Source organism: Electrophorus electricus, chromosome 1 (assembly GCF_013358815.1).
Source record: "Electrophorus electricus isolate fEleEle1 chromosome 1, fEleEle1.pri, whole genome shotgun sequence".
Classification (NCBI taxonomy): domain Eukaryota; kingdom Metazoa; phylum Chordata; class Actinopteri; order Gymnotiformes; family Gymnotidae; genus Electrophorus; species Electrophorus electricus.
In genome coordinates, this window is record NC_049535.1 from 12,701,452 (window position 1) to 12,725,246 (window position 23,795).

Below are 23,795 nucleotides of genomic sequence, written 5' to 3' on the forward strand. Positions count from 1 at the left end.
ACTTAAGTGCGTGATTACTCAAATGACCCTCACTTGAGTGTGTCATTACTCAAACAAACCTCACCTTAAGTGTGTCATTTCTCAGCTGTACTTCACTTAAGTATGTTGTTACTCAACTGTACCTCATTTAAGTGTGTCGTCACTCAACTGTACTTCACTTAAGTGTGTCATTACTCATTTCTCTTCCATGTTGATGTTATGCTGTGGCCCCAAATTACTCTGTGTCATGGATGAATATTTTCTTCCCCCTGGAAACACCATTGCTCCTGCCCTGTTGTGTTTCCTGTCCCCTCTGCTGTGCAGCTTGCAGTGTTCTGTACATACACTCGGTGGACATGGAGTCTCTGACGGGCCCCCAGGCTGTGGCCAAGGCTATCAGCGAGACCCTAGACACCACCACTGCTTCCATGGCAACCGTGGTTCACTTCAAAGTGTCTTTGCAGGGCATCACTCTAACTGACAATCAGAGAAAGTGAGTTTAGACCGTTCCTGTCCGACTGTAACAGTTAGAAATAACCAAGCTTGTAGCTCTTGCTGGTAAGAATTAATATATGCTGTCTGACATTAGCAAACGTTTATACTCTAACTGGAAAGATAAAGAAAATATGAAATAAACACGTCTCTGTGCAGTGACCAACAGCAGACGTTTATGGTGACCTGCTACTATGTTTATTGTATTTGGGTGTACACCTTGAACATTCCATAACCAGATATTAATATAAATATTTAAATAATAAATGATATAATTGTCTTTTGAAGGCTGTTCTTCCGTCGTCATTATCCTATCAACACAGTTACCTACTGCAATGTAGACCCACAAGACAGGAAGTAAGTATCATACACTGGGAATTTTCACGGGGTACTGCATGTGTGATCAAAAGTATATTGAGATACAAACTTGCAGTTTCTTTAGTCATCTCTTCTCTCTTCAACAGGTGGACCAAGGCAGATGGAGGCAAAGCTACGTAAGAACACATTTCCAGATGTTAAGAATCTTCCATCCTAGCGCAGCTGACTGTGTCTTTCTAAAAAATTGTTCAGTGTAGCTGACAGTCTCTTTCCAATGGCTGTTTTCTGCATTTTAAACATTAGGTTCTTCGGTTTCGTGGCACGAAAGCAAGGGAGCACGACGGATAACGTGAGCCACCTGTTCGCTGAGCTGGATTCTGACCAGCCGGCCACAGCCATCGTCAGCTTTGTGTCTAAAGTCATGATGAACGCCCAGAAACCGTGAGCCATCTGGCCAGCCGCTGTGTCCAGTCCTCCCCCCGCCAAAGAGGATCCATCCTGTTCTTCACTTCTTCAATTTTCCACATGGACATAATTTGTTTCTCTCTGTTGAATAACACCTGACGGTTGGGCTTTTATTCTAGCAACTATTCTAGCAGCTGAGATTTTGGGAATGACTTTTATTGTGTGGGGGCTGAGATGGAGCTCATGCAGGCGCTCGAGCTGCTGCGACGCTCATGGACACAACGGAGCGATGTGCAGCTAATCCCACACCTTATCTTGGAAAAGCACGCTTTGCATTCAAAACAATGAAGGAAAAAAAAAATATTTTAACGAAAAAAAAAAAAACATGCAAGAGGATATGGTTAAACAGCCAAAGGTAGAGCTCAGAAAAAAAGTATGCCATATCAAAGTTTTGTTTGTTTGTTTTGTTTTTTTTTTTTTTGCAATAGAATATTGATTTAGACAAAAAAGTCAAAAAAGAAAATCCTTTGGGATTAATTTATTTGTTTGATCTCCTGTAAAAAGTATGAAGAAAACATCTGCATGTTTGCTTGCAATGACCCTTGACCTGTAGATGAGTGGTCCTTCCTGAACACCTCGGCTTGCTGCTATGTAGACGGCTGTCCCTTCACCTACGACCTTCCCCGTCAGACCAAAAGTGTCTCTGGAGTGAAACGAGTAAATCAAATCAAACACACTGTGGTCCAACGTTGGCAATAATACGATTACCTCGCCCAGGCCTAACGAGTGGATCGCCGAGTGGAGGTGTTGCATTGGACGTGCTCCTGCCTGCGGACGCGGGACTCCTGAATGTACTGCTGAGGGACAGTGTCTCCTCCCTGCGCGGAGGACGGGAAGAGGGGGGGAATCGGACAGGCGGCAGCTCGCTGAATTCTCTCTCTACCCTAAGAACAGTACGGATCTCACCAGATCCCTCCCTGCACGCGGTAGTAGACCTTTAGTGCTCGCTTCCTGCGCCCTGCGTTGTGATCTGGCTCCCCCTGCCCCTTGGCTTCCCGCGCCTGCCGAGGACGAACGTGTTGAGAAGCTGCTAGGTCTGCGTAGATGTGTAGAGTCGCTTTTTACATCCCTTAAAAGAAAGGTCTAAAATTAATATTGAGTATCCCTCCCAGTGAAGCGGAGGTGTACAAAAAAAAAAAGATTAAACAAACAAGAAACTAAAAGAAAAAAACAAAGTGCTCGTACCATCTGTGTCCTCACTGGAACAGGGTTTTATTTCACTCTAAAAAAAAGTAGATGAGTTATTTTTTTAAATTGTTTGTGAAGTCACAGGCTGCTCTTTGGTCACTGTGTCAGCACCTGACTTTTAAACAAATGCACTCACACAACATAAGCTAACCACAATTGATAATAGATATGGAAATGAATATTACTAGCTATGTATGTATTACTAGGAAACAAAAAAGATCACATTCATTAAGTATTTATTTTTGTTGCTATGTTACTCTCAAGTAACTAATACATTATATTGAACAAAAAATATTGTAAAGTCTTCAGGAAAATTTACAGTGTTGAAAAAAAATTATTTTGGCTAGGATGTCAAAACCTGGGAGGTGTTTAAGGAGCTCTTAAACACATGAGATGTAAAGTGTCTGTTTGAGCTTGTCACTTTGTTTTGAATATGTATTCATTGTGCCACTGTTAGGTTCTGTAAGATCGATGAAGGCATGAATCCTGAACATAGACGTACCGAAAAAAAGATTTGTGCTCACCGCCAAGCGTGGGTTTTCCACGAATGCTACCGTCTACCGTGCAGCTGAGATTTACGATGCAAAAGATACTGATGTTACTGCTCAAGCAAACAGTGACTAGTCGCTGTTTTCTTTAGGAATGTAAAAAAGGCAATGCAATATAGTATGTTTGCCAAAGAAATACAGAATTTGACCCAACGTGCCGTCTGTAATGTCAGCTGAGTTTGACCCAGCATGCCCTCTGTAATGTCACCTGACTTTGCTTTTTTACTCCTTTACCCCATGTCCAGCACTTACGGATTTGACAGAAATCCGATCAGACCTGGTTAATGCGTACTGTGTGTGGGAAGCTGCTCCCTTCTGGGCACACGCACAAGTTCAGGACACAGATCTTACCGAAACTCGGGCGCGTGGAATTCATATAGTTGAGATACCAGATAACATCTGACATTCAATGCTTTCACCATAGTCCTGAAGGGATCACTTCTAATCCTGAAGAGATTATTTCTAGTCCTGAAGAGATTGCTTCTAGTCCTGCCTGATGTGATTATATGGTCTCCTGTATCCACTTCACACAGTTCAACATATCAACAGCCTGGGCTACAATGTGATTTTTTTTTTAGCTATTTATTTCTTTAAAAAATTTTAAAAGATCTTCTCAAAAGAGTGGCCTGTTGTATTGGTGATCGGTGTTGCCTGAACAGGGCACAGATTTGTTGTAGAAGAGAAAAGACTGTGGCGTAGCGTAGAGACATGGCTCCTGTGTGCGTAGGTGAAAGGTAGGGAGGAACTACATGGCTGAACTGTTTCTCTGGCTTAACTGTTTTTCGTTTTGCCTCTTCACTGTCCCTGAAAAATGAAAAAAAAAAACAAAACAAAAAAACAACAACATTAAAAGCAATACAACTCTGATATTAAAGATTGTTTATAGGTCCAAGCTAATTCTTGTAACGCTAGCCCAAGTGCCATTGGGTGTGGAACAGGACGATCAGAGCTCGACGGTGACAGTGACGTTTATTTACCTACAACACACAGTAACAAACTCACATATAACATTAACGGATAACCCACACGAAACTGAAGACGATACACATAAGCATAACATCTACACAGATATTCAACATTACAGGGCTACAATGACATTGGTTTAAATAGACATACAAACACTTAACGTCTTAAACCCTGTACAAGTGTGTGCCCACAAGCAGACGAACCCTGCAAGCGGCAGGCCGCACCACGTGACTCGTGGGGGGTGAGCGGTCCGCGACAATTTTTTTCACCCTGTACCTTGATATTACCTGAAAATCACTGGCGCTAGCAATACTACTACTACAATAATAATAATAATAATAATAATAATAATAATAATAATAATTGGACAGTACTGAATCACTTGTTTATTAGCTGTTCTACTTTCAGTGCTTTTAGTAGGCATTACTGTTTACAAGAAAAGCAACATCACTCACACAGAAGATTTACAAGAACATTGACACAGTAAATACTTATTCCATAACCAAGGTAATTACCAAAGCTCTTAGAAAAGCGCTGGTGGTAAACTTTGTAATTCAGGGAGAAGTACCCGGTACTGACAGCAGGTGGCAGTATTTTTGCACATGGAGGACCAGTGACCTCTTATATAGCAGATATTAGTCGTATACCACATTTCTTCTTTCCCATTTCTTCTTTTGCTGTGTTAGGGTTGGTTTCCGTTAGTTTAGGCCAATATCAGTATGTGTGGGACCAAAGAATGGCGGTATCTGTTAAGTACCATGACAGGTACAGTAAAGGTCACCCACTCTGTTTATACCCGTTCGCCATGACTTCAGGGTGACTGACCACTCAGTGCATTCCCAGAGCAGGTGACCTTGGTTCTGCCTGGGCTCCTCTGAAGCCCTGATTCAGCAGCCTGCGTAGCCCTGATACCCACCTCGCGTCCGATTGGAGATAAGGCACAGGAGGCTGAGCAGACGCTCGGCCTGCAGAAGGGCCAGATAAGCGCTGCGTTGCTGGGCTCCCTGGGGCTCCTCCTTCCTGCTGACCGATGAGGGGACGTGAGGATGGCTATCGCAGGGCCTCTGGACGCTTTTCTGAGAAACGTAAACATGTTTCGTACATATGCGCATGGATGCGTGCGCACGCGTGCACACCCACACGTATGCAAACACACACACACAGCACTGTACCTGTCAACTAGACAAGATAGGTATGTGAGCCCTGAGGATAGCCAGCTGCTGATGCTAGTCAATGCAAGAACACACTGTTCTCTGTCATCTGTGTGTGTGTGTGTTCATCTTTGTATGTGTCTTAGCAATGCATTTGGAAACCGCATCAGCATTTCTTGACTTAGTTCATCACAAAGCTAAACTCTTCACATACACATACATACACACAATGGGAAGTTGTGTTAGTAGGTGTGAAACTGGTCACGAGAGGCTTGGCTACGCACACAGCAGGCTGGTGCACACACTCTTCTTCGCACACGCACACACACACACACACACACCTATGCATCTAAATATGTGCACATATAGCCCACAGTGCATGATGCGAAAGACAAATGGTTATGCACAGTAATGAGTGTTTTTTAAAGCTCCTTCAACACTCGAGGGCTCTCTGTTTTGGAGGCCATTCATCTAAACATGAGCTGTTGTGTTACTTGTCCATACAGTGGGCCCTCTTGGGTTCTGAAGGGAACTGTTACACGCTTGGCAGATTGTGTGCGCAAACAAGCCGTCACCGGGGAGAGCATGCGTGCGGCTGGGCGTTCTGCTTTAGCAGCCCTGACTCTGCCGCACGCCTGTTTGACTTCGGCGCGGTCGCTCTTTTGTCTGAGACCCACGCCTGACCGCACTGTAATGGAAAGAAAAGCCCTGATCCAGACACACAAGATGTGAAAACAATACCGCGACCGCATCTCAAAAGTGCTGGCCTGGTGCAGAACTCCACGGCCTCTAACGCCGATCATAGCTGCAGTCTAGGAATAGTCACTGGAGCGTATGAAAAAGAGGGGATTTGTTAGATTAGCTGTAGGATCCTTAGTAAAACTCCAGGAATTCAGTTTACACATGAGTGATGTGAGTGACATATACACTGTGTGAACAAAAGTATTGGGACACCCACACTTTTACTCCTTCCAGAGATTTTATGACGTCCCGTTCGAAATCCACAGGCGTTAGTACGGAGTCAGTCTTCCCATTGCAGCTATATCAGGTTCCACTCTTCTGGAAAGCTTCCTACAAGATATTGGAGTGTGTCTGTGGGAATTTTTGTCCATTCTTCCAAAAAGAACGTTTGAGGTGAGGTCAGACAGAGGTTTGTGTGAGGTCAGACACCGAGGTTGGACGAGAGGGCCCCGCTAACGAACTCTGTTCTGGTTCATCCCAAAGGTGTTGGAAGGGGTTGAGGTCAGAGCTCTGTTTGGACCAGACAAGTCCTTTCACTCCAGACTCACCCAACCACATCTCTGTGGACCTCGCTCTGCGCACTAGGGCGGCGTCAGGAACTTCCCCAAAGTTGGAAGCATGCAATGATCCAGGCTGTCTTGCTGAAGCATTCAGAATTCCCTTCCCTGGAACTAAGGGGTCTCGGCCGACCCTTAAAAAGCAACCCTACAACATTGCCCCTCCCCCGCCAAACTTTACAGGCAGCCCAACACAGTCAGACCGGTAACGTTCTCCTGGCCTTCCCCAAACCCAGACTGGTCCATCCGTCTGTCAGATAGAAAGGTGTGATTTGTCATTCCACAGAACACCTTTCCACTGCTCCAGTGTCCAGTGGTGGCCTGCCTTACGCCTCTCCATCCGACGCTCGGCGCCACGCCCGGTGATGTAAGGCTGGCATGCAGTTGTTCCACGGAAAGCTGTACCGTGAAGCTCCTGGCGCAGAGTTTCTGCTCTGATGTTGATGCCAGAGGAGGTTTGGAACTCTGCTCAGCGTTCGGTGTCTCCGCTCTGGAACTTTGCTGTGGTTCCTAAACGCTTCCACTTTTCAATAACATGGCTGATCGTGGGATATCCAGGAGAGAAGAAAGTTCACAAACAGACTTGTTACCACACACGACTTCACTGAGCTCTTTGGAGTGATCCATTCTTTCACAAATGTTTATAAAGGCAGACAGCTCCAATCCATATAAATGTATTTATATAACTGCTAACATGGTGACAAAAGGAACCCAGGTAATAAACCAAGACAGCATTAGCAAGCTGTTAGCAGGCTGAACTGAAATTCAATGTCAAACTTTTCCCCTTTCATCCCTTGCTCGTTAATATAACCTGTACCCATAAAGCAAACCTCCGAATATGCTGTTCGCAGATTAAAGAAGAAAAAAAACCATACCCCAAAACAAGTCCTCTACTCTTCAACGTGATTTTAATTCAGAGTATATTAGCACCTGTTTCTAATTTTGGAACTGTGGATGCAGGGTAAGCCATAGTCAAGCCATTACCCTCTGTAGGTTTGGAGAGGTACTGCTCTGAGCTAACCACACTCTCTCTAACCTTTCTCTCTAACTGCTCTCTCTAACCTCTCTCTCTAACCTCTCTCTCTAACTGCTCTCTCTTTCCTCTCCATCTAACCTCTTTAACTGATCTCTCTTTCCTCTCTCTCTAACTTGTCTCTAACTGCTCTCTCTAACCTCTCTCTCTAACCTCTCTCTCTAACTGCTCTCTCTTTCCTCTCCATCTAACCTCTTTAACTGATCTCTCTTTCCTCTCTCTCTAACTTGTCTCTAACTGCTCTCTCTAACCTCTCTCTAACCGCTCTCTCTAACTGCTCTCTCTTTCCTCTCCATCTAACCTCTTTAACTGATCTCTCTTTCCTCTCTCTCTAACTTGTCTCTAACTGCTCTCTCTAACCTCTCTCTCTTTCTTTTCTCCATTTACATCAAGTGAGGCTCCTATAATCACATCCGTATTTGTTCTGTCCAAGCTAACCTCAAACACTCTGACTTCAGTTGATTGTGTTTGAGCAAAGAACAGTAGTGATCTTCTCCTGTACTCCTGTTATGTCTGAAACATTCTTCATTGCATGGACAATAGAAGAATCATGTTTCTCTGCTGACAATTAATCATACTTGATACTGAAGAAAAAGCACTTTACAAAGTTTCTTGTAATTTGTTCACCAGAGTGTAGATGTGTGTGTTCTACAGTACTGTCTTACCCCAGGAGGCACACCCGGCACTCAAACAAACTTATTGCCCCTGTGGAATGCACAACAGCTCCACCTGGCATGAGGGTGTGTGTGTGTGTGTGTGTGTGTGTGTGTGTGTGTGAGAGAGAGAGAGAGCGCATGAGAGAGAGAGAGAGAGAGAGAAAGAAAGAGAGTTCTCTAACAAAATAGTGTTTTGGTGTGGTACAGGTGTGTGTATATTATATAGACATGCACTTTATTATATATATATATATATATATATATATATATATATATATGCATATAGATGGGAAAGGGTCTCTTCCGATGTTTGTGAACACATCTTAAATCACACCTATTGCATCTCCTTCATAGTCACACCAAGTCAGGGTTGAATTAAAGGTTTTACCACTGACCAATATGGCTTTGTATATATACAGCAATAAATCTTTCACTGATGAAACCAAGGACGAACTGCTATAATAGAAACACGTCACCAGGACGGCTAATGGAAGGTTAAGTGGTACAAACACATCACCAGTACAGCTAATGGAAGGTTAACTGGTACTCTCAGAAGGTTACCCCTGTATCAGGCTCTATTAGGAGACATAAAGGTGTGTTTGGACATGATGGAAGAATCTGATCCTATTTCATAATGACATCTGCAGTGCATGACATGTGGACCAATCCTTCACTGGCTGGATATATTTGTTCTGGCCTGCAGTCTGCACCTGAATCAGCTAAACCCCAGCCGCTAACGCGGGCAGTGATTAAGGTGTGACATTTCAGTTGGGAGCTCGGGGTATGTGTTGTAATGACAAATTGTTCCCTCTGCAATTTCGTCTATCACCAGCACTGAAGTAGTTTTTCACAAAAAAAATTCTGTCTGGTACACACAAAGAAGACGATCATTTCTACACATTAAAATATTACTAAGCCACAGGCATTCGCTGGACAGAGAACAGCCTCCGCACTGCAGCAGGCAGGTATAAACAGCTAATCAAGACCGTTTGGACAGGGTTACTGGCCAGCTGGTACCCGTGATGTACCATGATTTCAACCCGCACCTCAGACACCGGACACGCTAGAGAGCCCTCGCCCACCTCGCCAGTACCAGGAGATGTTCTGACCTACAGCTTCCAGGCTTCGAGACTTGCCATAAAGTTTCCGTTTCTAATCTTCTGTTCAACGAGTGCAGTTCTAGAGCGGTGGGTGGGAATGGCAGCAGGCTGGACAAGCTTGGCAGCATGTGGGAGGTTTCTCTCAGGTCCTCTGGATTCCTTGGCTCTGTAAATTTTGCTGAGAGTCTTCTGGGCTCCCAGCGCAGCTGACTGTAGGCGTCCTGTACACCGTACGGGAGAAACTCACATTCTGACAAGCCAATGAGAATGATGGCTGCCTTTGTTAGGGTGGTTCTTCGTGAGTTGTGTTCTGGAGTTATGTACACTCCAGCTGTCCGGCGGGCTGGACACTCCGGCCGAGCAGCAGAGTCCCATTTCACAACCCTTTCCAGGAACGGATCCGAGCTCTGAGAATGGGGGCCTTCTCTGTTAGCTTTTTAACTTCATGGTTGTTAAAATCACACATGATAAAAACCTGGTGGCGAAGGTTTTCTGTTTACGTGGGTGTCTCTCCTTCAGGCAGAGTTGGACTGAGGTGGAGGTGTGCTTCTAGAGATGGAGCTTCATGTAGACACGACATAACAGCATCCCTGATACAGCATCGTCGTCACGGTTCCAGCTGTTACGCGTTCTGCAAAAATGGTTCATGGAGTCTTATTCCAGAGTCCGGTTGGGTAGAGTCTACTTGATTCTGTCCATAAGTGGGTGGAAATAATGAGACCAATACCAGTACCATACTGTGACTCATTTAAATGTAATGACAGACATTCGATTGCATAAATCCACTTATGTAAGAGTGTTTAGAGATACACTTACTCCAGATTCTACATGAACACACAGCTCTAGGATACACCCTACGTAACTTTTGATTTTAAGATTTGAACAAAACCAGAAAAAGGTTTATGTCAGTACTAAATTTCTAAACAAATCTATTAAACAGTTAAAGAAGCCTTTCCCTGTGCAGTCATGGTGTTTACTGTGTCTTGTATGTGATCGTATGTTTTGTAAGTCAGCCTCTACTGGAATCATGTGCTTTCGTGCAGACAGCAGTTATGTGTGGGAAAAGATTTTGTCTTTATCAGACGGAACAATCAGTTTGTTTTGTTTGGGTCCCATTTATCCACAATCTCTCCTTCGTCATAATATCAATCTAGCTGCTCGAGCAATATTTCCTTCTGTTGTGGAATTCACATTGCAAACACTCACACACACACACACACACACATACACACACATACACACACACTTTATACACACTCATATGCACAAAGTCACCTCTTATGCATCGTTTTGTTGTTCTGATGTGTTGCAGAAGCACGGTGGTATAGAATCTTAAACGTGACACGTCATTATCCTCGCTGCGCTTCAGCTAGCACTAATCAATCCCAGCCTGCCTCTGGTGTGTCTGGAAGCTTCCTGATTCTTTCTCTTCAAAGACTTTCCTTTGTTGTTCCACTGAAACCTCTGTTCTCTCGTGAGCCTTACCGACGGGCTTATGTTACCATTAAAATGGACACATTAAGAACTGCCAACAGCAATTTTACACAAGGGTCGTAATGCGGAGCAGACCAGCCACTCAGAGAGACTCTTACCATCCCTCACATTTTAAGTCTTGTGATGTCCAAACTTCGCAAAGAGCGTATGACATGTTTCTCTTATGCCTCTCAAGCTCCGCCCTGCTCCCTGCAAACTCCACCCCGCTGCTGGCAAGCTCCACCCTGCTGACTGCAAACTCCACCCTGCTGCTGGAAAGCTCCACCCTGTTCCCCGCAAACTCCACCCCGCTGCCAGCCAGCTTCACCCTACTCCTTGCAAGCTGTACCCCATCACTCGTAAAGCTCCACCCTTCGGTCTGCAAGCTCCACCCTGCTCCCTGTAAACTCCACCCTAGTGCCTGCACGCTGCTCTACATTTCATTTTGTTCCATTTGCTCTTTTTTTTTTGACATCGATCACATGAGCCGAGTGCGAGTTATTACATCTCCGCAGCTTTTTACGAGACAACCTTACTCTCATGGAGATTTGATAAAGTCATTCTGAGCTCTGTGAGCCGAGGGCATTGTATTAAAAAAATCTACTGTGTCCTATTGTGGTTATGTAGGGCCTGGGAGAGAAATTAAATTAAAGAAACCTATAACACATCTGAAATTAACAGTAGATTCCATTACGGAGCTGTGACTCTCTACATTTTGGGGGGATAATGCATTACTGTTTCCCTGTTTAAAAAGATCTGCAAGGCAACCCAATGGCCTCCTGGTGTCCTCACTGTAACAGAAGGGATAGTTTCAGTTCAGCTGTGAAAGGCGCATATGGCGGAAAGCCTGGTATCTTGTGGCCTTTTGAACACAGACAGCCCTGAGCCTCCCCGCAACCCTTAACCCTAACCCTAACCCCTAACCCCTAACCCAAACCCTTAGCCCTCACCACATCTACACGGCTTCCTTAAAAGAAAAAAGGTTTTTAAAAAAGATAAAAACCTCCATCCGTGGCAGATACACCTACGCCTGTGTCAGTCTACCTTTAGTAGATCAGGGCAAAGGTGAACCTCCCACGCAAGACAAAGGAAGCATCTTAACTGGTCTGAAGAGCTCCGGTGTGTTCACTGGGTAAAGGGGACATGTCGCAAGCCTTCAGCCCAAAGACTTACACTTTCCTCTGAGTGCACTCTAAACATACACATGGCTCATAGAATGGGACCTACAAATATTAGTTTGCATCAGATTTCATCATTTCAACACACTTTTATCCAATCGTTCCTGCTTTGTTGAATCATCACTCTATAATAAATAAGCAAGCTGTCTTCCCATCAGGCTTTGCGAGAACGTTCATATGTTTTAAATTTCACGCATTTAATTTTTGCAAAAGTATATGTCTTCAATGAGGTCATCAAGGTGAGAACAAATTTTAATCCAAATGTCCTGTTTAGCCAATCAAACAGCTTGTTTCAAAGTCAGTCCAATTTTCGTCTGCCCGTATCCTTTCCGGTGCTGTGATGTGTTATCTAATCACAAGTAGAAATCGCAAGAGTATAAAAAGGTTCACTATTTACGGCACCAAACACAAACACAGGCACGCCAATCATTAAGCCGGCCCGGGTGCACTGAAACGTGAGGGCTCGGTAATGTTTTACAGGCCTGGAGCGACCTGAAGAAGGAGGAGGTTAAACTCCTGCCAAATGTGCCAAACGTTCCTCGACCTTACATCCTGGAACAGAAGGAATCGAACAAAGCGTGCATATCTGTCCCTGACCCAGTGAGCGTTGACTGGAGGTGCCTCCCCGCACTCCCTTGCACTCCCCTGTGCCTTGGAGCGCTGAGGAGGAAACCATGACACCGAAGTGAAGCTAGTCTGAGGCTGCTCCAGCGTTTCTAAGGTGACGTGGATAAAAGGAAGGGCAGCGTGTGAAACACTTCCTCCTGAGGACACTCACACGTTGTATTTCCCAGGAATGAAACTTCACAGTGGTGGAAAATCGACTGACCTGTAAACACAACCACAGATAGGAACACGCGGTGCATGGCATCCCATGTGTATTGTATTAAGAGATTGTGTAGTACTTGCGTCATAAAATGGGATATTGGTTTTTCACGTGGTAATGCTTATAAGAGCAGAAAATACACGCATGTGTTTTGAATCTGAGATGAGACAGGCCTGACGGCTTCGTGAAGCCGGAGGGGGCGTGGGGAGCAGGGAAGGCCTCTCCCTCTGGAAGACCCTGTGCTAGTTCTCCCACACCCAGCTGCTCAGGTTGGCCACACCCTGCCATCAGTGCTCCACACAGGACTGGGTCCACGCAGGACTGGGTACACACAGGATTGGGTCCACACAGGACTGGGTCCACGCGGGCTTGGGTCCATGCAGGAGTGGGTCCACGCAGGCTTGGGTCCATGCAGGACTGGGTCCACGCAGGCTTGGGTCCATGCAGGACTGGGTCCACGCAGGCTTGGGTCCACACAGGACTGGGTCCACACAGGCTTGGGTCCATGCAGGACTGGGTACACACAGGCTTGGGTCCATGCAGGACTGAGTCCACACAAGTATGGGTCCACACAGGCTTGGGTCCACACAGGACTGGGTCCACACAGGCTTGGGGCCACACAGGACTGGGTCCACACAGTTCTGGGTCCACACAGGCTTCGGTCCACACAGGTCAGGGTCCAGACAGTTCTGGGTCCACACAGGCTTCAGTCCACACAGGTATGGGTCCACACAGGCTTGGGTTCACACAGGACTGGGTCCACACAGGCTTGGGGCCACACAGGACTGGGGCCACACAGGCTTGGGGCCACACAGTTCTGGGTCCACACAGGTCAGGGTCTACACAGTTCTGGGTCCACACAGGCTACGGTCCACACAGTTCTGAGTCCACACAGGCTTGAGTCCACACAGGTCAGGGTCCACACAGGACTGGGTCCACACAGGTCAGGGTCCACACAATTCTGGGTCCACACAGGCTTGGGTCCACACAGGTCAGGGTCCACACAGTTCTGGGTCCACACAGGACTGGGTCCACACAGGTCTGGGTCCACACAGATCTGGGTCCACACAGGACTGGGTCCACACTCCAACAGATGCCACCCCCCACTCTTGTCTGTCTCATTAGCCTTAATCTGAGGTTTAATTTGAGGTTATTAGGGTTAAGTTAGGGTTAGATTATAGTTAGGGTTAGAGTTAGATTAGAGCTAGGGTTATGTTTATGGTTAGTTTAGGGTTAGGGTTAAGGTTAGGGTTAGATTAGAGCTAGGATTAAGGTTATGCTTAGTTTAGGGTTAAGGTTAAGGTTAGGGTTAGATTAGGGTTAGATTATGGTTAGGGTTAAGGTTAGGGCTAAGGTTAGGATAGGTTTATGTTTAGGGTTAGGGTAAGATTAGGGTTAGATTATGGTTAGGGTTAAGGTAAGGGTTATTATTATGGTTAGGGTTAAGGCTAGGGTTAGATTAGAGTTAGGGTTAAATTTAAGGTTTAGACTAGGATTATATTAGGTTTGGGTTGGGGTTAGATTAGAGCTAGGGTTAAGGTTACAGTTTAGGTTAGGGTTACATTAGGGTTAGAGTTAAGGTTGGGTTAGATTAGGGTTACAGTTAAGGGGATTCTATTGTCCTAAAGAAAGGCTTTTCAGTGAGCTACTTTCCATTTCAACTATCAACTCCACATTGGGGCTGATGGTTTATTCTGCCAGTGGGTTTCTGAATCACCCATATCGCTGTTCTATACAAAGACAAAAATGACGGGGAAAGAACTGGTGTTGAAATACAGTTGACCTGCATTTCCACTGCCCCGCACACCTGCTACGTGCCCTGCACAGACTGGAACTGGGAGGTTTCCTCTCTCACCAAGACACTCAGCTCCAGTCCAGAACAAATACTGAAGATTGATGGCACTGTTGTGATCTAGCTGCTGGAAGGTTGGTGCCAACCTCCCCTGCCTATAAACACACACACACACACACACACACACACACACACACACACACACACACACACACACATCATGCCTTCACTCCCATATTCGTGGCCCCTGTGTGCTGGAGACAGTGCTAGCCTGTTCTCATGCTGACTGACGCTCTCATGAGCCACTCACTCACACAGCCCCAGCACAGCGGCCAGTGAGAGAGAGAGAGAGAGAGAGAGAGAGAGAGAGAGAGAGAGAGAGAGAGAGAGAGAGAGAGAGAGAGAAAGAGAAAGAGAGAAAGAGAAAGAGAGAGAGAGAGAGAGAAAGAGAGAGAGAGAGAGAGAGCAAGGAGGTGGACAGAACTAAAGAGGAAGAGACAGAGAGGAACGAGAACGGGAACGGGAGAGAAAGAGATGTGGATAGAGAGAGACAGAGAAGGAGAGAAGCCTGAAAGACAGAAAAGTGTTTTAAAAAGGCAGCATGGAGAAAGGGAAGGAGCCTGGAGCAGAACAGACGTGTTTCCAGACTGTGCTGATGCAACCTGCCGTCTGCTCCTGCATCCTCCCATAAACCAGCACAAAGCTTTGTCAATCTCCCACTGCACATGCCGTGCACCTCCCTGGCTGTTGTACTGTGCTATAAACGCCCTCCTAACAGTCGCTGAGAATCTGGTCTCTCCCGGAGCACCAATGACCTTGGTGACACAATCACGTGGTTAGATGAGGTCGCGCTATTGGCCAGAGCGCCCCGGAAATACTCCATAAAAGGTGCTGTTAAAAAAAGCACGTGAATAGCATCCAGCCGCAGGAATTTGATTGGACATGGTCAACCTGAGGCTTTCGCTGAGACATGGGGTCAGAGATGAAAGGTCATTGTGTTCTGGGCCTTTGCACTATGCATAAACACAGCTGTCACCTGCTCTCCTCTGCTCCCCTGGTACCCCGGCCGTCAGTGGGGTACACCTCATCTATGGTACGCAGGACAGTGGCCTAATGTGCAGTGAGCAAAACCACATGATCCATTACACTGTCTATCCAGCATATCCAGCCTGGGCTTCAGGGCTATCTTGTGTTATGAACTATCCATTCTATGTTGAATATTTGCATTTGGTGTGGAGTGATTTTCAGTGCTTTTATAAGCAGGTTTGGGGGGGGGTGATATTCTCTTGCCAAGTTCCTCGAGTCTACCTCGCCTGTTCAGAGCTCTGGGCTGACTAACTCTCCCTCTATAATACACACGCACATATACATGCTCAAGCATACACACACACACACACACACACACACACACACACACACACACACACACACACACACACACATTAGCTGTATTATTGTGAAGTATTTCGTATTGTGTATTATTGTGAAGTATTTATATTAACTTGTGCATTATTTTTTAGCAAAATAATGCTGTCCACTATATCTCAACACACACACACACACACACACACACACACACACACACACACACACACACACACACACTGTGTTGCATGTGCTGGCTTTCTGTTTGACTGGACAGGGATGTGATGTAAGAGACAGCATTGGCAGAGCTCTGATCATTGTGCGTTACATGATAACAGTCACAGTCCATCTGACTGTTGACAATTAATATTAATAAACCAGGCCGAGTTGAAATGAACTGACAGTGGTGTGACAGAGTCAGGATCCATAGCTAGGGATTACCATACCTGAACACTCAGAGAGGGAGTTGGGGTCTGGACAGAGATTTAACTGTCAACAAAAATGTCTGCAAGATCATTCGTTTCCATAACGATATGCAAAACATCCAGCACCTCTCCAGGAAGCCCCTCCGTTCCTGACGTGTGCTGCCAAGAACATGTTTTGTGTTTCATCTCAAAACAGGAAGTTATTTTCTCATCAAATCCTACGGTTCCCGAGCATGTTAAAGACGTGTCCGAGCGCGTTAAAGACGTGTCCAAGCACTGCTGACAGGATCTCAGCATGGTGTTCCAGTGTCCATCAAACATCGCCATGGCCAGTAGAGGTATGTGTGGGATTCCGAGGGTGCACTGTGCACGGTGGGTGTGCTGGCGTCTCCTGTGACCTGGCACAGATCCCGACAGGCTCTGGTTGCCTTTGGGATGGAACGGTCCTGCTCCGTCATAGGATTTCTCTGTCCGTGCACTATTACCTTGGAAATTCCATTTGTACATTTCTTTAAAGCTAGGCTGGAAAAATCAGCCTTTTTTACATCAATTTACACAGACTTTGTAACTTTGGAACATGAATTTGGATGAAACTGGAACCACTGGAGTGATTAGGAATAAAGAGCATCACAAATAGCCCAAGATGGGTTAACCATCAGAGAACATGGGATTAACAGAAGAGAATGTAGGATTAACAGAAGAGAACATGGGATTAACAGAAGAGAATGTAGGATTAACAGAAGAGAACATGAGATTAACAGAAGAGAACATGGGGTTAACAGAAGAGAACATGAGTTTTAACAGAATATGGATTTAACAGAAGAGAATAAGAGATTAACAAAAGAGAATGGGTATCAAATTTATATTCCTGCATCTTTTGGCTGCTGCTGCAGTTTGCATTACTAAAAACTGGTTTGCATGTTGCAACACTTCCTGACTGCACGTTTAAGATGCATGGAGACAGTGAGGTTATGAAACCTCAAGAGTTTTCCCTGAGACCATCTGGCCATGGAGAACTGCAAACCGATAGATGGCAAACACATGCCAACTTCTAATGAACCCCTCTACCTTGGGTCCCGTACAGATATCTATTTGAAAAGTGTTCCGTGTAAAAACAATCTCTCGGCCTAGCCAAAGTGCTCATATTCTGACCACGACAGACTGGGAATATCCACAAGTAAACCTCAAATAAAAATGACTGTGTTCTAGAAACTTCCGCTCAAACTGTTACAACTTTGACTCCAAATCCCGGTGGCGGAGCTGAAGCCCTCGGCTAAGTCCTCTTTAATACAAGCGGGCGCTGTGCAGTGCCAGTGCGGATGTTATGGCTGGTATGGAATACCTGTGTAAGTCAGAACTTGGTTTGTTTTCTTTGTTTCAAAGGAACAAAGTGCTGAAAGCAGAGATAGTAGGAGCGTGGCAGTGGGTTCTGGGCCTCTGTCAGAGAGGGAATCTCAGGAGGGGCTTGTTTGTGTTGGAAACCAGAGCATAGATATATTATTTTTGTCCAAAGGATGTGCAAATGGTTTGGATAGCTTTGACTCCCCCTCACCCCCCCACCCCCCGCCTTAAATTTTTCAACAACTTGGCAACTCCTTTTAACTGCCAGAGTGAGATAGATGGACCGTCAAATTTCTGCCGTGTCGCATTTCAGGAGAGAAGCTGCATGTTCTTGGTATAAAAACCCAAACCAGAATGAAGTGGGCCACCCAGGTTCAGGTGAACATGGAGAGCAGAGAGCAGAAGACGAACTGTGTTTCCAGCTCAAAAAGAATTGAAACTTTTTAAACTTCTTTACGGTATTTTCCTATTTTTTTAAGATCCTTTCCTATTTTTTAAGCTCGTTATTTTCTCTGTGCACAAAGACACGCTCAGCACCATAACACCATCATTACAATATAAATGAGGCATTTTATAAGATCTTCAAAAGATTTTCTTTTCTTTTCTTTTAAATTTGTATTCAAACATTATTGGACTGTCCAATAATGTCTGTCTGTGGTCAAGTGTGAGCATGCTGGTCCAATGGTGACCTGGCTCGCATGCCCTGCGTGACCCAGACAAACACTCTCAGTGTGACCTTGGCCGAGTCCGGTCTTTTGGCCATGTGCAGGATAGGCCAGGTGCAGTCCGTTAGCCACCATCTGGATAGCATGAGCAGCAGTGTAAGTCCACCGGGAATGATCTAATTTTCAAACAAAGGCCATTACGTTTACGAGGTGACTTACCCCGGACAGACACCAAGCCCCATTCCAAGTTTAACACCCTTTAGACACACAGTCTTCCTTCTTTTTCCACTGCTCAACAAAGATCCCGTAGTCAAGTATGCAACCTTGTCCTCATTAGTAGAGCTTGAGAAAGATTTGTTTGATAATGTACCTCTGTTTCTCGGAATGTTATTTTAGGTCAAATAACATTTATTTATTTTACTTAGTATTATGTAAAATAATAGATTATTTTTCAAAAGTCACTGATTGTTTATAAGAAAAGGAAACAACTATGCATTAAAAAAAACAGTTTTTACATTATTCCTGGCATTGTACATTCTTGTTAAATACAAGAGTCCTTGAGAGTCCTGTTTTTTAAGGAGAGTCCTGGACAGTCCTGGTTTTTAAGGTGAGTCCTGGAGAGTCCTGGTTTTTAAGGAGAGTCGTAAAATCTGAAGCCAAACACATGTCTCCGTTCATCTCAGTCTGAGTGGGTTTTTTTGGATCAGTACATCCAGGAACACAAGACAGCAAAATAGACTGTTCCTGCTGTGTGGTTTGAATAAACATAATGCCATAAATATCATCAGAAAGACACGGAGATCCGTTTGTGTGCCAGCGAGTGTGCCGTGAGACTGACGAAGAGACACATCGTCCTCCTCACATCTCTCTGTTTGATCCAAGAATTCTTTGACCCCTGCAGAGAGAATTTGGGCAACACTTCATGTTACACCACCTCAGTAACAGTGTCCGTGTGCCGTTAATGACAGTGCAACCCTATACCACGTGATTAACCGCATTCGCACACTTGCACGGTGGTGGTGATATGTGTTGAACTTTGGTCCAGTTTTAAAATGTACTTCTGGCTGTACTTCTGATTTGTGTTTTGCTGGCTTGTCTTCTTTCCGCCTTCAGCCTCGTACCTTTTCGGTTTGGAAACTGGTGAAAGGCCCAAAAGCTCAGAATGTCCCGAAAGCCTGGAACCCACCGCATGTCGTGAGAAGCAGAGTGTCCTGAGAAGCAGGGGTTATGATGTTTTTGAGGTTAAGTGACACTGGACTGTAAATTGCCATGACCTCTTATTAAGAACTGACATCAAAACTTTGCCTCACACCTATTTCAAATGAAGTTTAAAATTGAATCAGCATTGCAGAGTTTAGTTGTGGCACATTCACCTCCAGGATATTAGAATTCTGACACCCATCCCTGTAGCCAACAAGCGCATTATCTTTCATTAAAACATCTCCAATCCAAAAAGCCAATATGGGCCTCTCCTCTGTGGGCTTGTTTCTGAGCACTGAGCGGTATTGAAAGTGACTGACGATGTTGTCTGAGGCGATCCTGAAAGAGAGCTTGAGTTTGATAGTGTGAACTGGACAATCTGAGAACAACTCAATTTTATTATGAAGAGCTCGTACACTTCAGGTTCACTTAGATTACAAAGTATTAACTTTCACATTAGTTGTCACGAGCGTGTATTTAATATTTTGCGCCTGTAGACCTGAGCAAAGTGCTTGTGTCTTGACCTTTCGGATAGAGTGCTGACATGCATCTCCTATGAGTCTGTTTTGGCAAAGTTACTCATGTAGAAATCTTGTTCTTCACAGCTGTGTTTTTTCCTGCGGCTATGAAGACATTAATCTTACGGGATGATGTCAGCGAGAGCAGGACTCTATATCTCATAGGAAGAAAGAGAGGTACACACATTAAAATGTCAGTACAGTTTAAACGGACCTTCTAGGCACTATGGATTTGTTAAAGGTATTTGACTAGTTAAAGGTATTTGACTAGTAATTGGGGGGATGCTGGTTCAAGCCCCACCACTGCCAAGTTTTCACTCTTGGGACCCTGAGCAAGGTCCTCAACTCTCAATTGCTCAAGTTGAACTCAGCCAAGATTGTAAGTTGCTTTGGCTGAAAGTGTCAGCAAAATGTTGTTAGATGTAGAAGATATCTAACAACATGGAAGTTAGATGTGAAGATATGATTGTGTACATGTGATGTTGTCTTGGTGATGGTTTGGACGTTTGCTGTATTAAAAATGTGATGTCTGGTGATTATTTACCTACTGTACATAATGAAAGGAGCAAGGAAATGCACGCAAGGAAAATGTCAGCGATGTCACTCTTTAGAGCAGTCCATTGCCTGCAGTACAAATGTAACTGGTTCCAATTTCAGCAGGCAGACAGAAGTATTTTTTAATATACATTCCCTTTACTAGAATTTATTATCATTTATTAATTAACAAGGACACGGTGTTATTGATGTGAAGGACCAAAGCTACTTCAGTGCCAACAGCGTCGCCTGGTGGTAAATTGTGAGTGAGTTACAAGGCTGGTTCATGAGGTGCTCTGTACCTAAAGCACCCTGTCTGTAGAGAGCTAGAGACTACAGCCCATCTGTTGCCATGCGCTTTGCCAGCCTTTGCCATTCTCCAGCTCTTTATCATTGGTCATGCTAGGAACACTGCGCTGCTATTGGCTGTTTGATTTTGGGTGGCAAAACCTCTAGTAACATTACATCGTCTGATATGTTTGTACCAGCGCAACACCAACAAACAGAAGACATAACATCAGGTCAGAAGGACGCTGTGGTCAGAAACAGACCAGTGATTATCAGTAGCTGATAGGAGGTGGCTGACAAACATAACTGAACATGCCATATTAGGGCCCAGATGATTTGAATGAGGTTGGGAGATACATCCTAATGTCTGCATTAAATAATTCTCAGATGGCTCTTCAACAGGCTATGTTGTCCTGGGCCATCACCGCGAGTGTACTGCGTCCTCCATTATCACCCTACGGTGTGCGTTGATTTCAGGTTTGACACCAACCTATGAACAAGTTCTTCAGTCTGAACACCAGTGTTCCCATACAGGAGGTGCAATAAAAAATGTTCCCACTCTTCCTTCCAGTCCAAAGCATGTCAGAGTTCCTTTTGAAAAGGTCACTGTGACCTTCCTCGTATAAAACTGGCATGATCCCTCCACCAAGGCGCAGCTGCACAGGGTGGATGGGGTGTCGCTGTGGTGGGTAGTGTGCTCATTGGGATGGGCGGGGCTTCGCTGGGCGGAGGGCATGTCCCTCCCTCACGTCCTGCTCACATGCACAGCAGGCAGAGGGGGCGGGGGGGGGGGGGTACAGGGGGGCGGAGTTTGCTAGCGCAGTGGCAGAGCTCTTGACAGCTGCGTGATGGACGAGGCCTTGTCGCCAAGCAGGGCTGCTAAAAAACATGGGATACGGCCCAGGCCATGCATCCCATGGCCAACTGGAATTATGCAAGGACACCGTGCAAACTTGGAATGTGACCAGAGCATTCCGAGCTTGGAGGAAGGGCAGTTGAGTAGCCTGTCCACAACGGCAGCCTCAGAATCACAGCTTCACTGCTCCAGATACAGCAGTGATGCTGTGGTCAGGCACTGACCAGTGATTAACAGCAGCTGATAGAGCGTGGCATCAGAGGCTCTGAGTGTGTGTCTTTGTCAATAGAAATTCCTATTACGTGAACATTTGATGCCTGTTTTTTATAATACAGCTGCAAAGTAGTCTTCATTCTGTTATTTGGGCCCATTTCGCAATGCTTTTATAACCAAAATACCAAAAAGTTAGAATTATTGGTGTTTAAAAAAATGGTATGTCCATATAAAAACTTTGTGAAAAGGATGTCCATATGCTGTCATTATGTAACCAGTATTTCAATTCACAATGAAGTTCTGTTAGAACAATCATCCCCATGTTAAGTTCAAACACCCGGGATGATAATAGTGCCCTGGACGTTGCTAAGGAACTGTCTGGCAATTGGGCATCAGAAAACATTGTTATACACCACATCCAATCCGACTGTTTCTCACAGTGGGAACAGCCAATCCACACATATTTTATCTGCTGTAAGTTCAGCAGCTGTTGAAATGACAGGGAACCAGCGTTACCCTGTTGAGTGCATTAACATCTGAACCTCTAGCAGCCGGATCTCTCGACCGGCTCTCGCCGGCGGTGACCGTCATCCAATAAGGTCTTGCCATCGTTGCTGGCGGGTGATGTAATGTTTGGGGAGCTCGGCGAAGGAGGTCATCCAAGCAAGAATGCTCGTCAGACAAACAAGAAGTAATATTTTCCTCCACCAGAACACACGAAACTACAAGAGTGTTTGTCTCCGTCATCGGGGTTTGTTTATCCCGTTGCTGCCGCACGTGCGAGATTCTTAGACATGCTGTTCGCGTTACTGTTAATGCACTCTGGATTAAAGAAGGGTTCCTCCCTGTGATGACGCGCACCGTATGGGACCTGGGACGGCCGTAAAAGTCCGGGCCGTCTGTCTCGGATGAGAGCAAACCTTCCCTCATTTGATTTATGGTCAGACAGGAGGGCCGTGAGCGCGACTAAACCCAACCCAGAACATGTGTACTGGACAAAATGCTAGAGGGAGTCAAGCAGATTTTGGAGAAAAAAAGAGCTTTAATGAGGATTAATGTTGAAATGAGAAATAAAGTCTGACAGCAGGTAAATCACAGTCTGGACAGCAGCTGAAAACATGAAAAATGAATGCGTTCTCCACTGGGCTAGAGACACATGCATGACGAAGCCTTCGAGAAAGCTGAGAGAGACTCCCTTTCCTGACAATGCTCAATGCCACACCTGATAACAAAAGCGCACAAAGCACTGTAAAATGGCACCGCAAATCAACTTAGTAGTTTATTAGGTCTAATTTTCATTAGTTATATTAAACAGGCCAGGAGGCCTATCAAAGAATCAGTGTGTTTTTCACAGAGTTTGTTTGCCACACTCTGTTCCTTCGTTGCGGTGGTTGAACATTCTTAACCCAGCAGGAGCAATGACATGGCGGAATATTGGCAGTGGGTATGAAGCTGGTTTGAGTGTGGTGTGCAAAGTCACTGTCAGTGCTGGTCACTGTTAGTGCTGGTTACTGTTAGTGCTTGTCACTGTCAGTGCTGGTGATTTACAGTGCAGGTCACTATCAGTGCTGGTTACTATCAGTGCTGGTTACTGTCAGTACTGGTCATTTTCAGTGCTGGTCACTGTTAGTGCTTGTCACTGTCAGTGCTGGTCACTGTCAGTGCTGGTTACTGTTAGTGCTGGTCACTGTCAGTACTGGTTACTGTCAGTGCTGGTCAACTGTCAGATGGCCAACACACACTGATCATGGCAACAGCTGGGCTGTAGTCTCTTACTGTACACCTACAGGACTAGTAATGTACAGAAGCTTCTGATAAAGTGGATGGTGAGTGAATATGTAATAGCTTCTCAAATTTGCAAATGAAACAGTTACAGTTTTTTGATTAAATGCACCAACAGGAAAGATTAAAAGATTTGGTCCACTCT

At 45.2% G+C, this 23,795-nt stretch overlaps 2 protein-coding genes across 9 annotated transcripts in view; one reads left to right on the top strand and one right to left on the bottom strand.

The window, feature by feature from the left end:
* The window catches only part of tns1a (tensin 1a), a 102,683-nt gene extending 99,540 nt beyond the window's left edge, over nucleotides 1-3,143 (top strand). For all 8 annotated transcript variants that reach the window (XM_035525632.1, XM_035525642.1, XM_035525635.1 and 5 more), the window contains 4 exons: nucleotides 304-472; nucleotides 760-828; nucleotides 936-965; nucleotides 1,093-3,143. In XM_035525632.1, the coding sequence (XP_035381525.1) occupies nucleotides 304-472; nucleotides 760-828; nucleotides 936-965; nucleotides 1,093-1,234 (410 nt within the window). In that variant the 3' untranslated portion in view covers nucleotides 1,235-3,143. The remainder of the gene's footprint in view (nucleotides 1-303; nucleotides 473-759; nucleotides 829-935; nucleotides 966-1,092) is intronic.
* Nucleotides 3,144-12,958: 9,815 nt separating this feature from the next.
* Nucleotides 12,959-22,477, bottom strand: LOC118241717 (keratin-associated protein 10-12-like). The gene is made up of 3 exons (XM_035528207.1): nucleotides 22,385-22,477; nucleotides 13,515-13,728; nucleotides 12,959-13,407 (listed from the first exon to the last, which is right to left on the bottom strand). Exons 1-3 carry the CDS (start codon nucleotides 22,475-22,477, stop codon nucleotides 12,959-12,961), a joined length of 756 nt encoding a protein of 251 aa, XP_035384100.1.
* Between the last annotated feature and the right edge of the window lie 1,318 nt (nucleotides 22,478-23,795).

Bases quoted from the DNA above. Each gene is read 5' to 3' on its own strand.
- LOC118241717 (XM_035528207.1), bottom strand. From the start codon at position 22,477: ATGGCAAGACCTTATTGGATGACGGTCACCGCCGGCGAGAGCCGGTCG. The intron at 13,729-22,384 runs GTAACGCTGGTT...GTGTGGACCCAG, and splicing joins ATGTTAATGCACTCAACAGG to ATCTGTGTGGACCCAGACCT. The intron at 13,408-13,514 runs GTAGACCCTGAC...TGTGAACCCAAG, and splicing joins CTGTGTGGACCCAGAACTGT to CCTGTGTGGACCCATACCTG.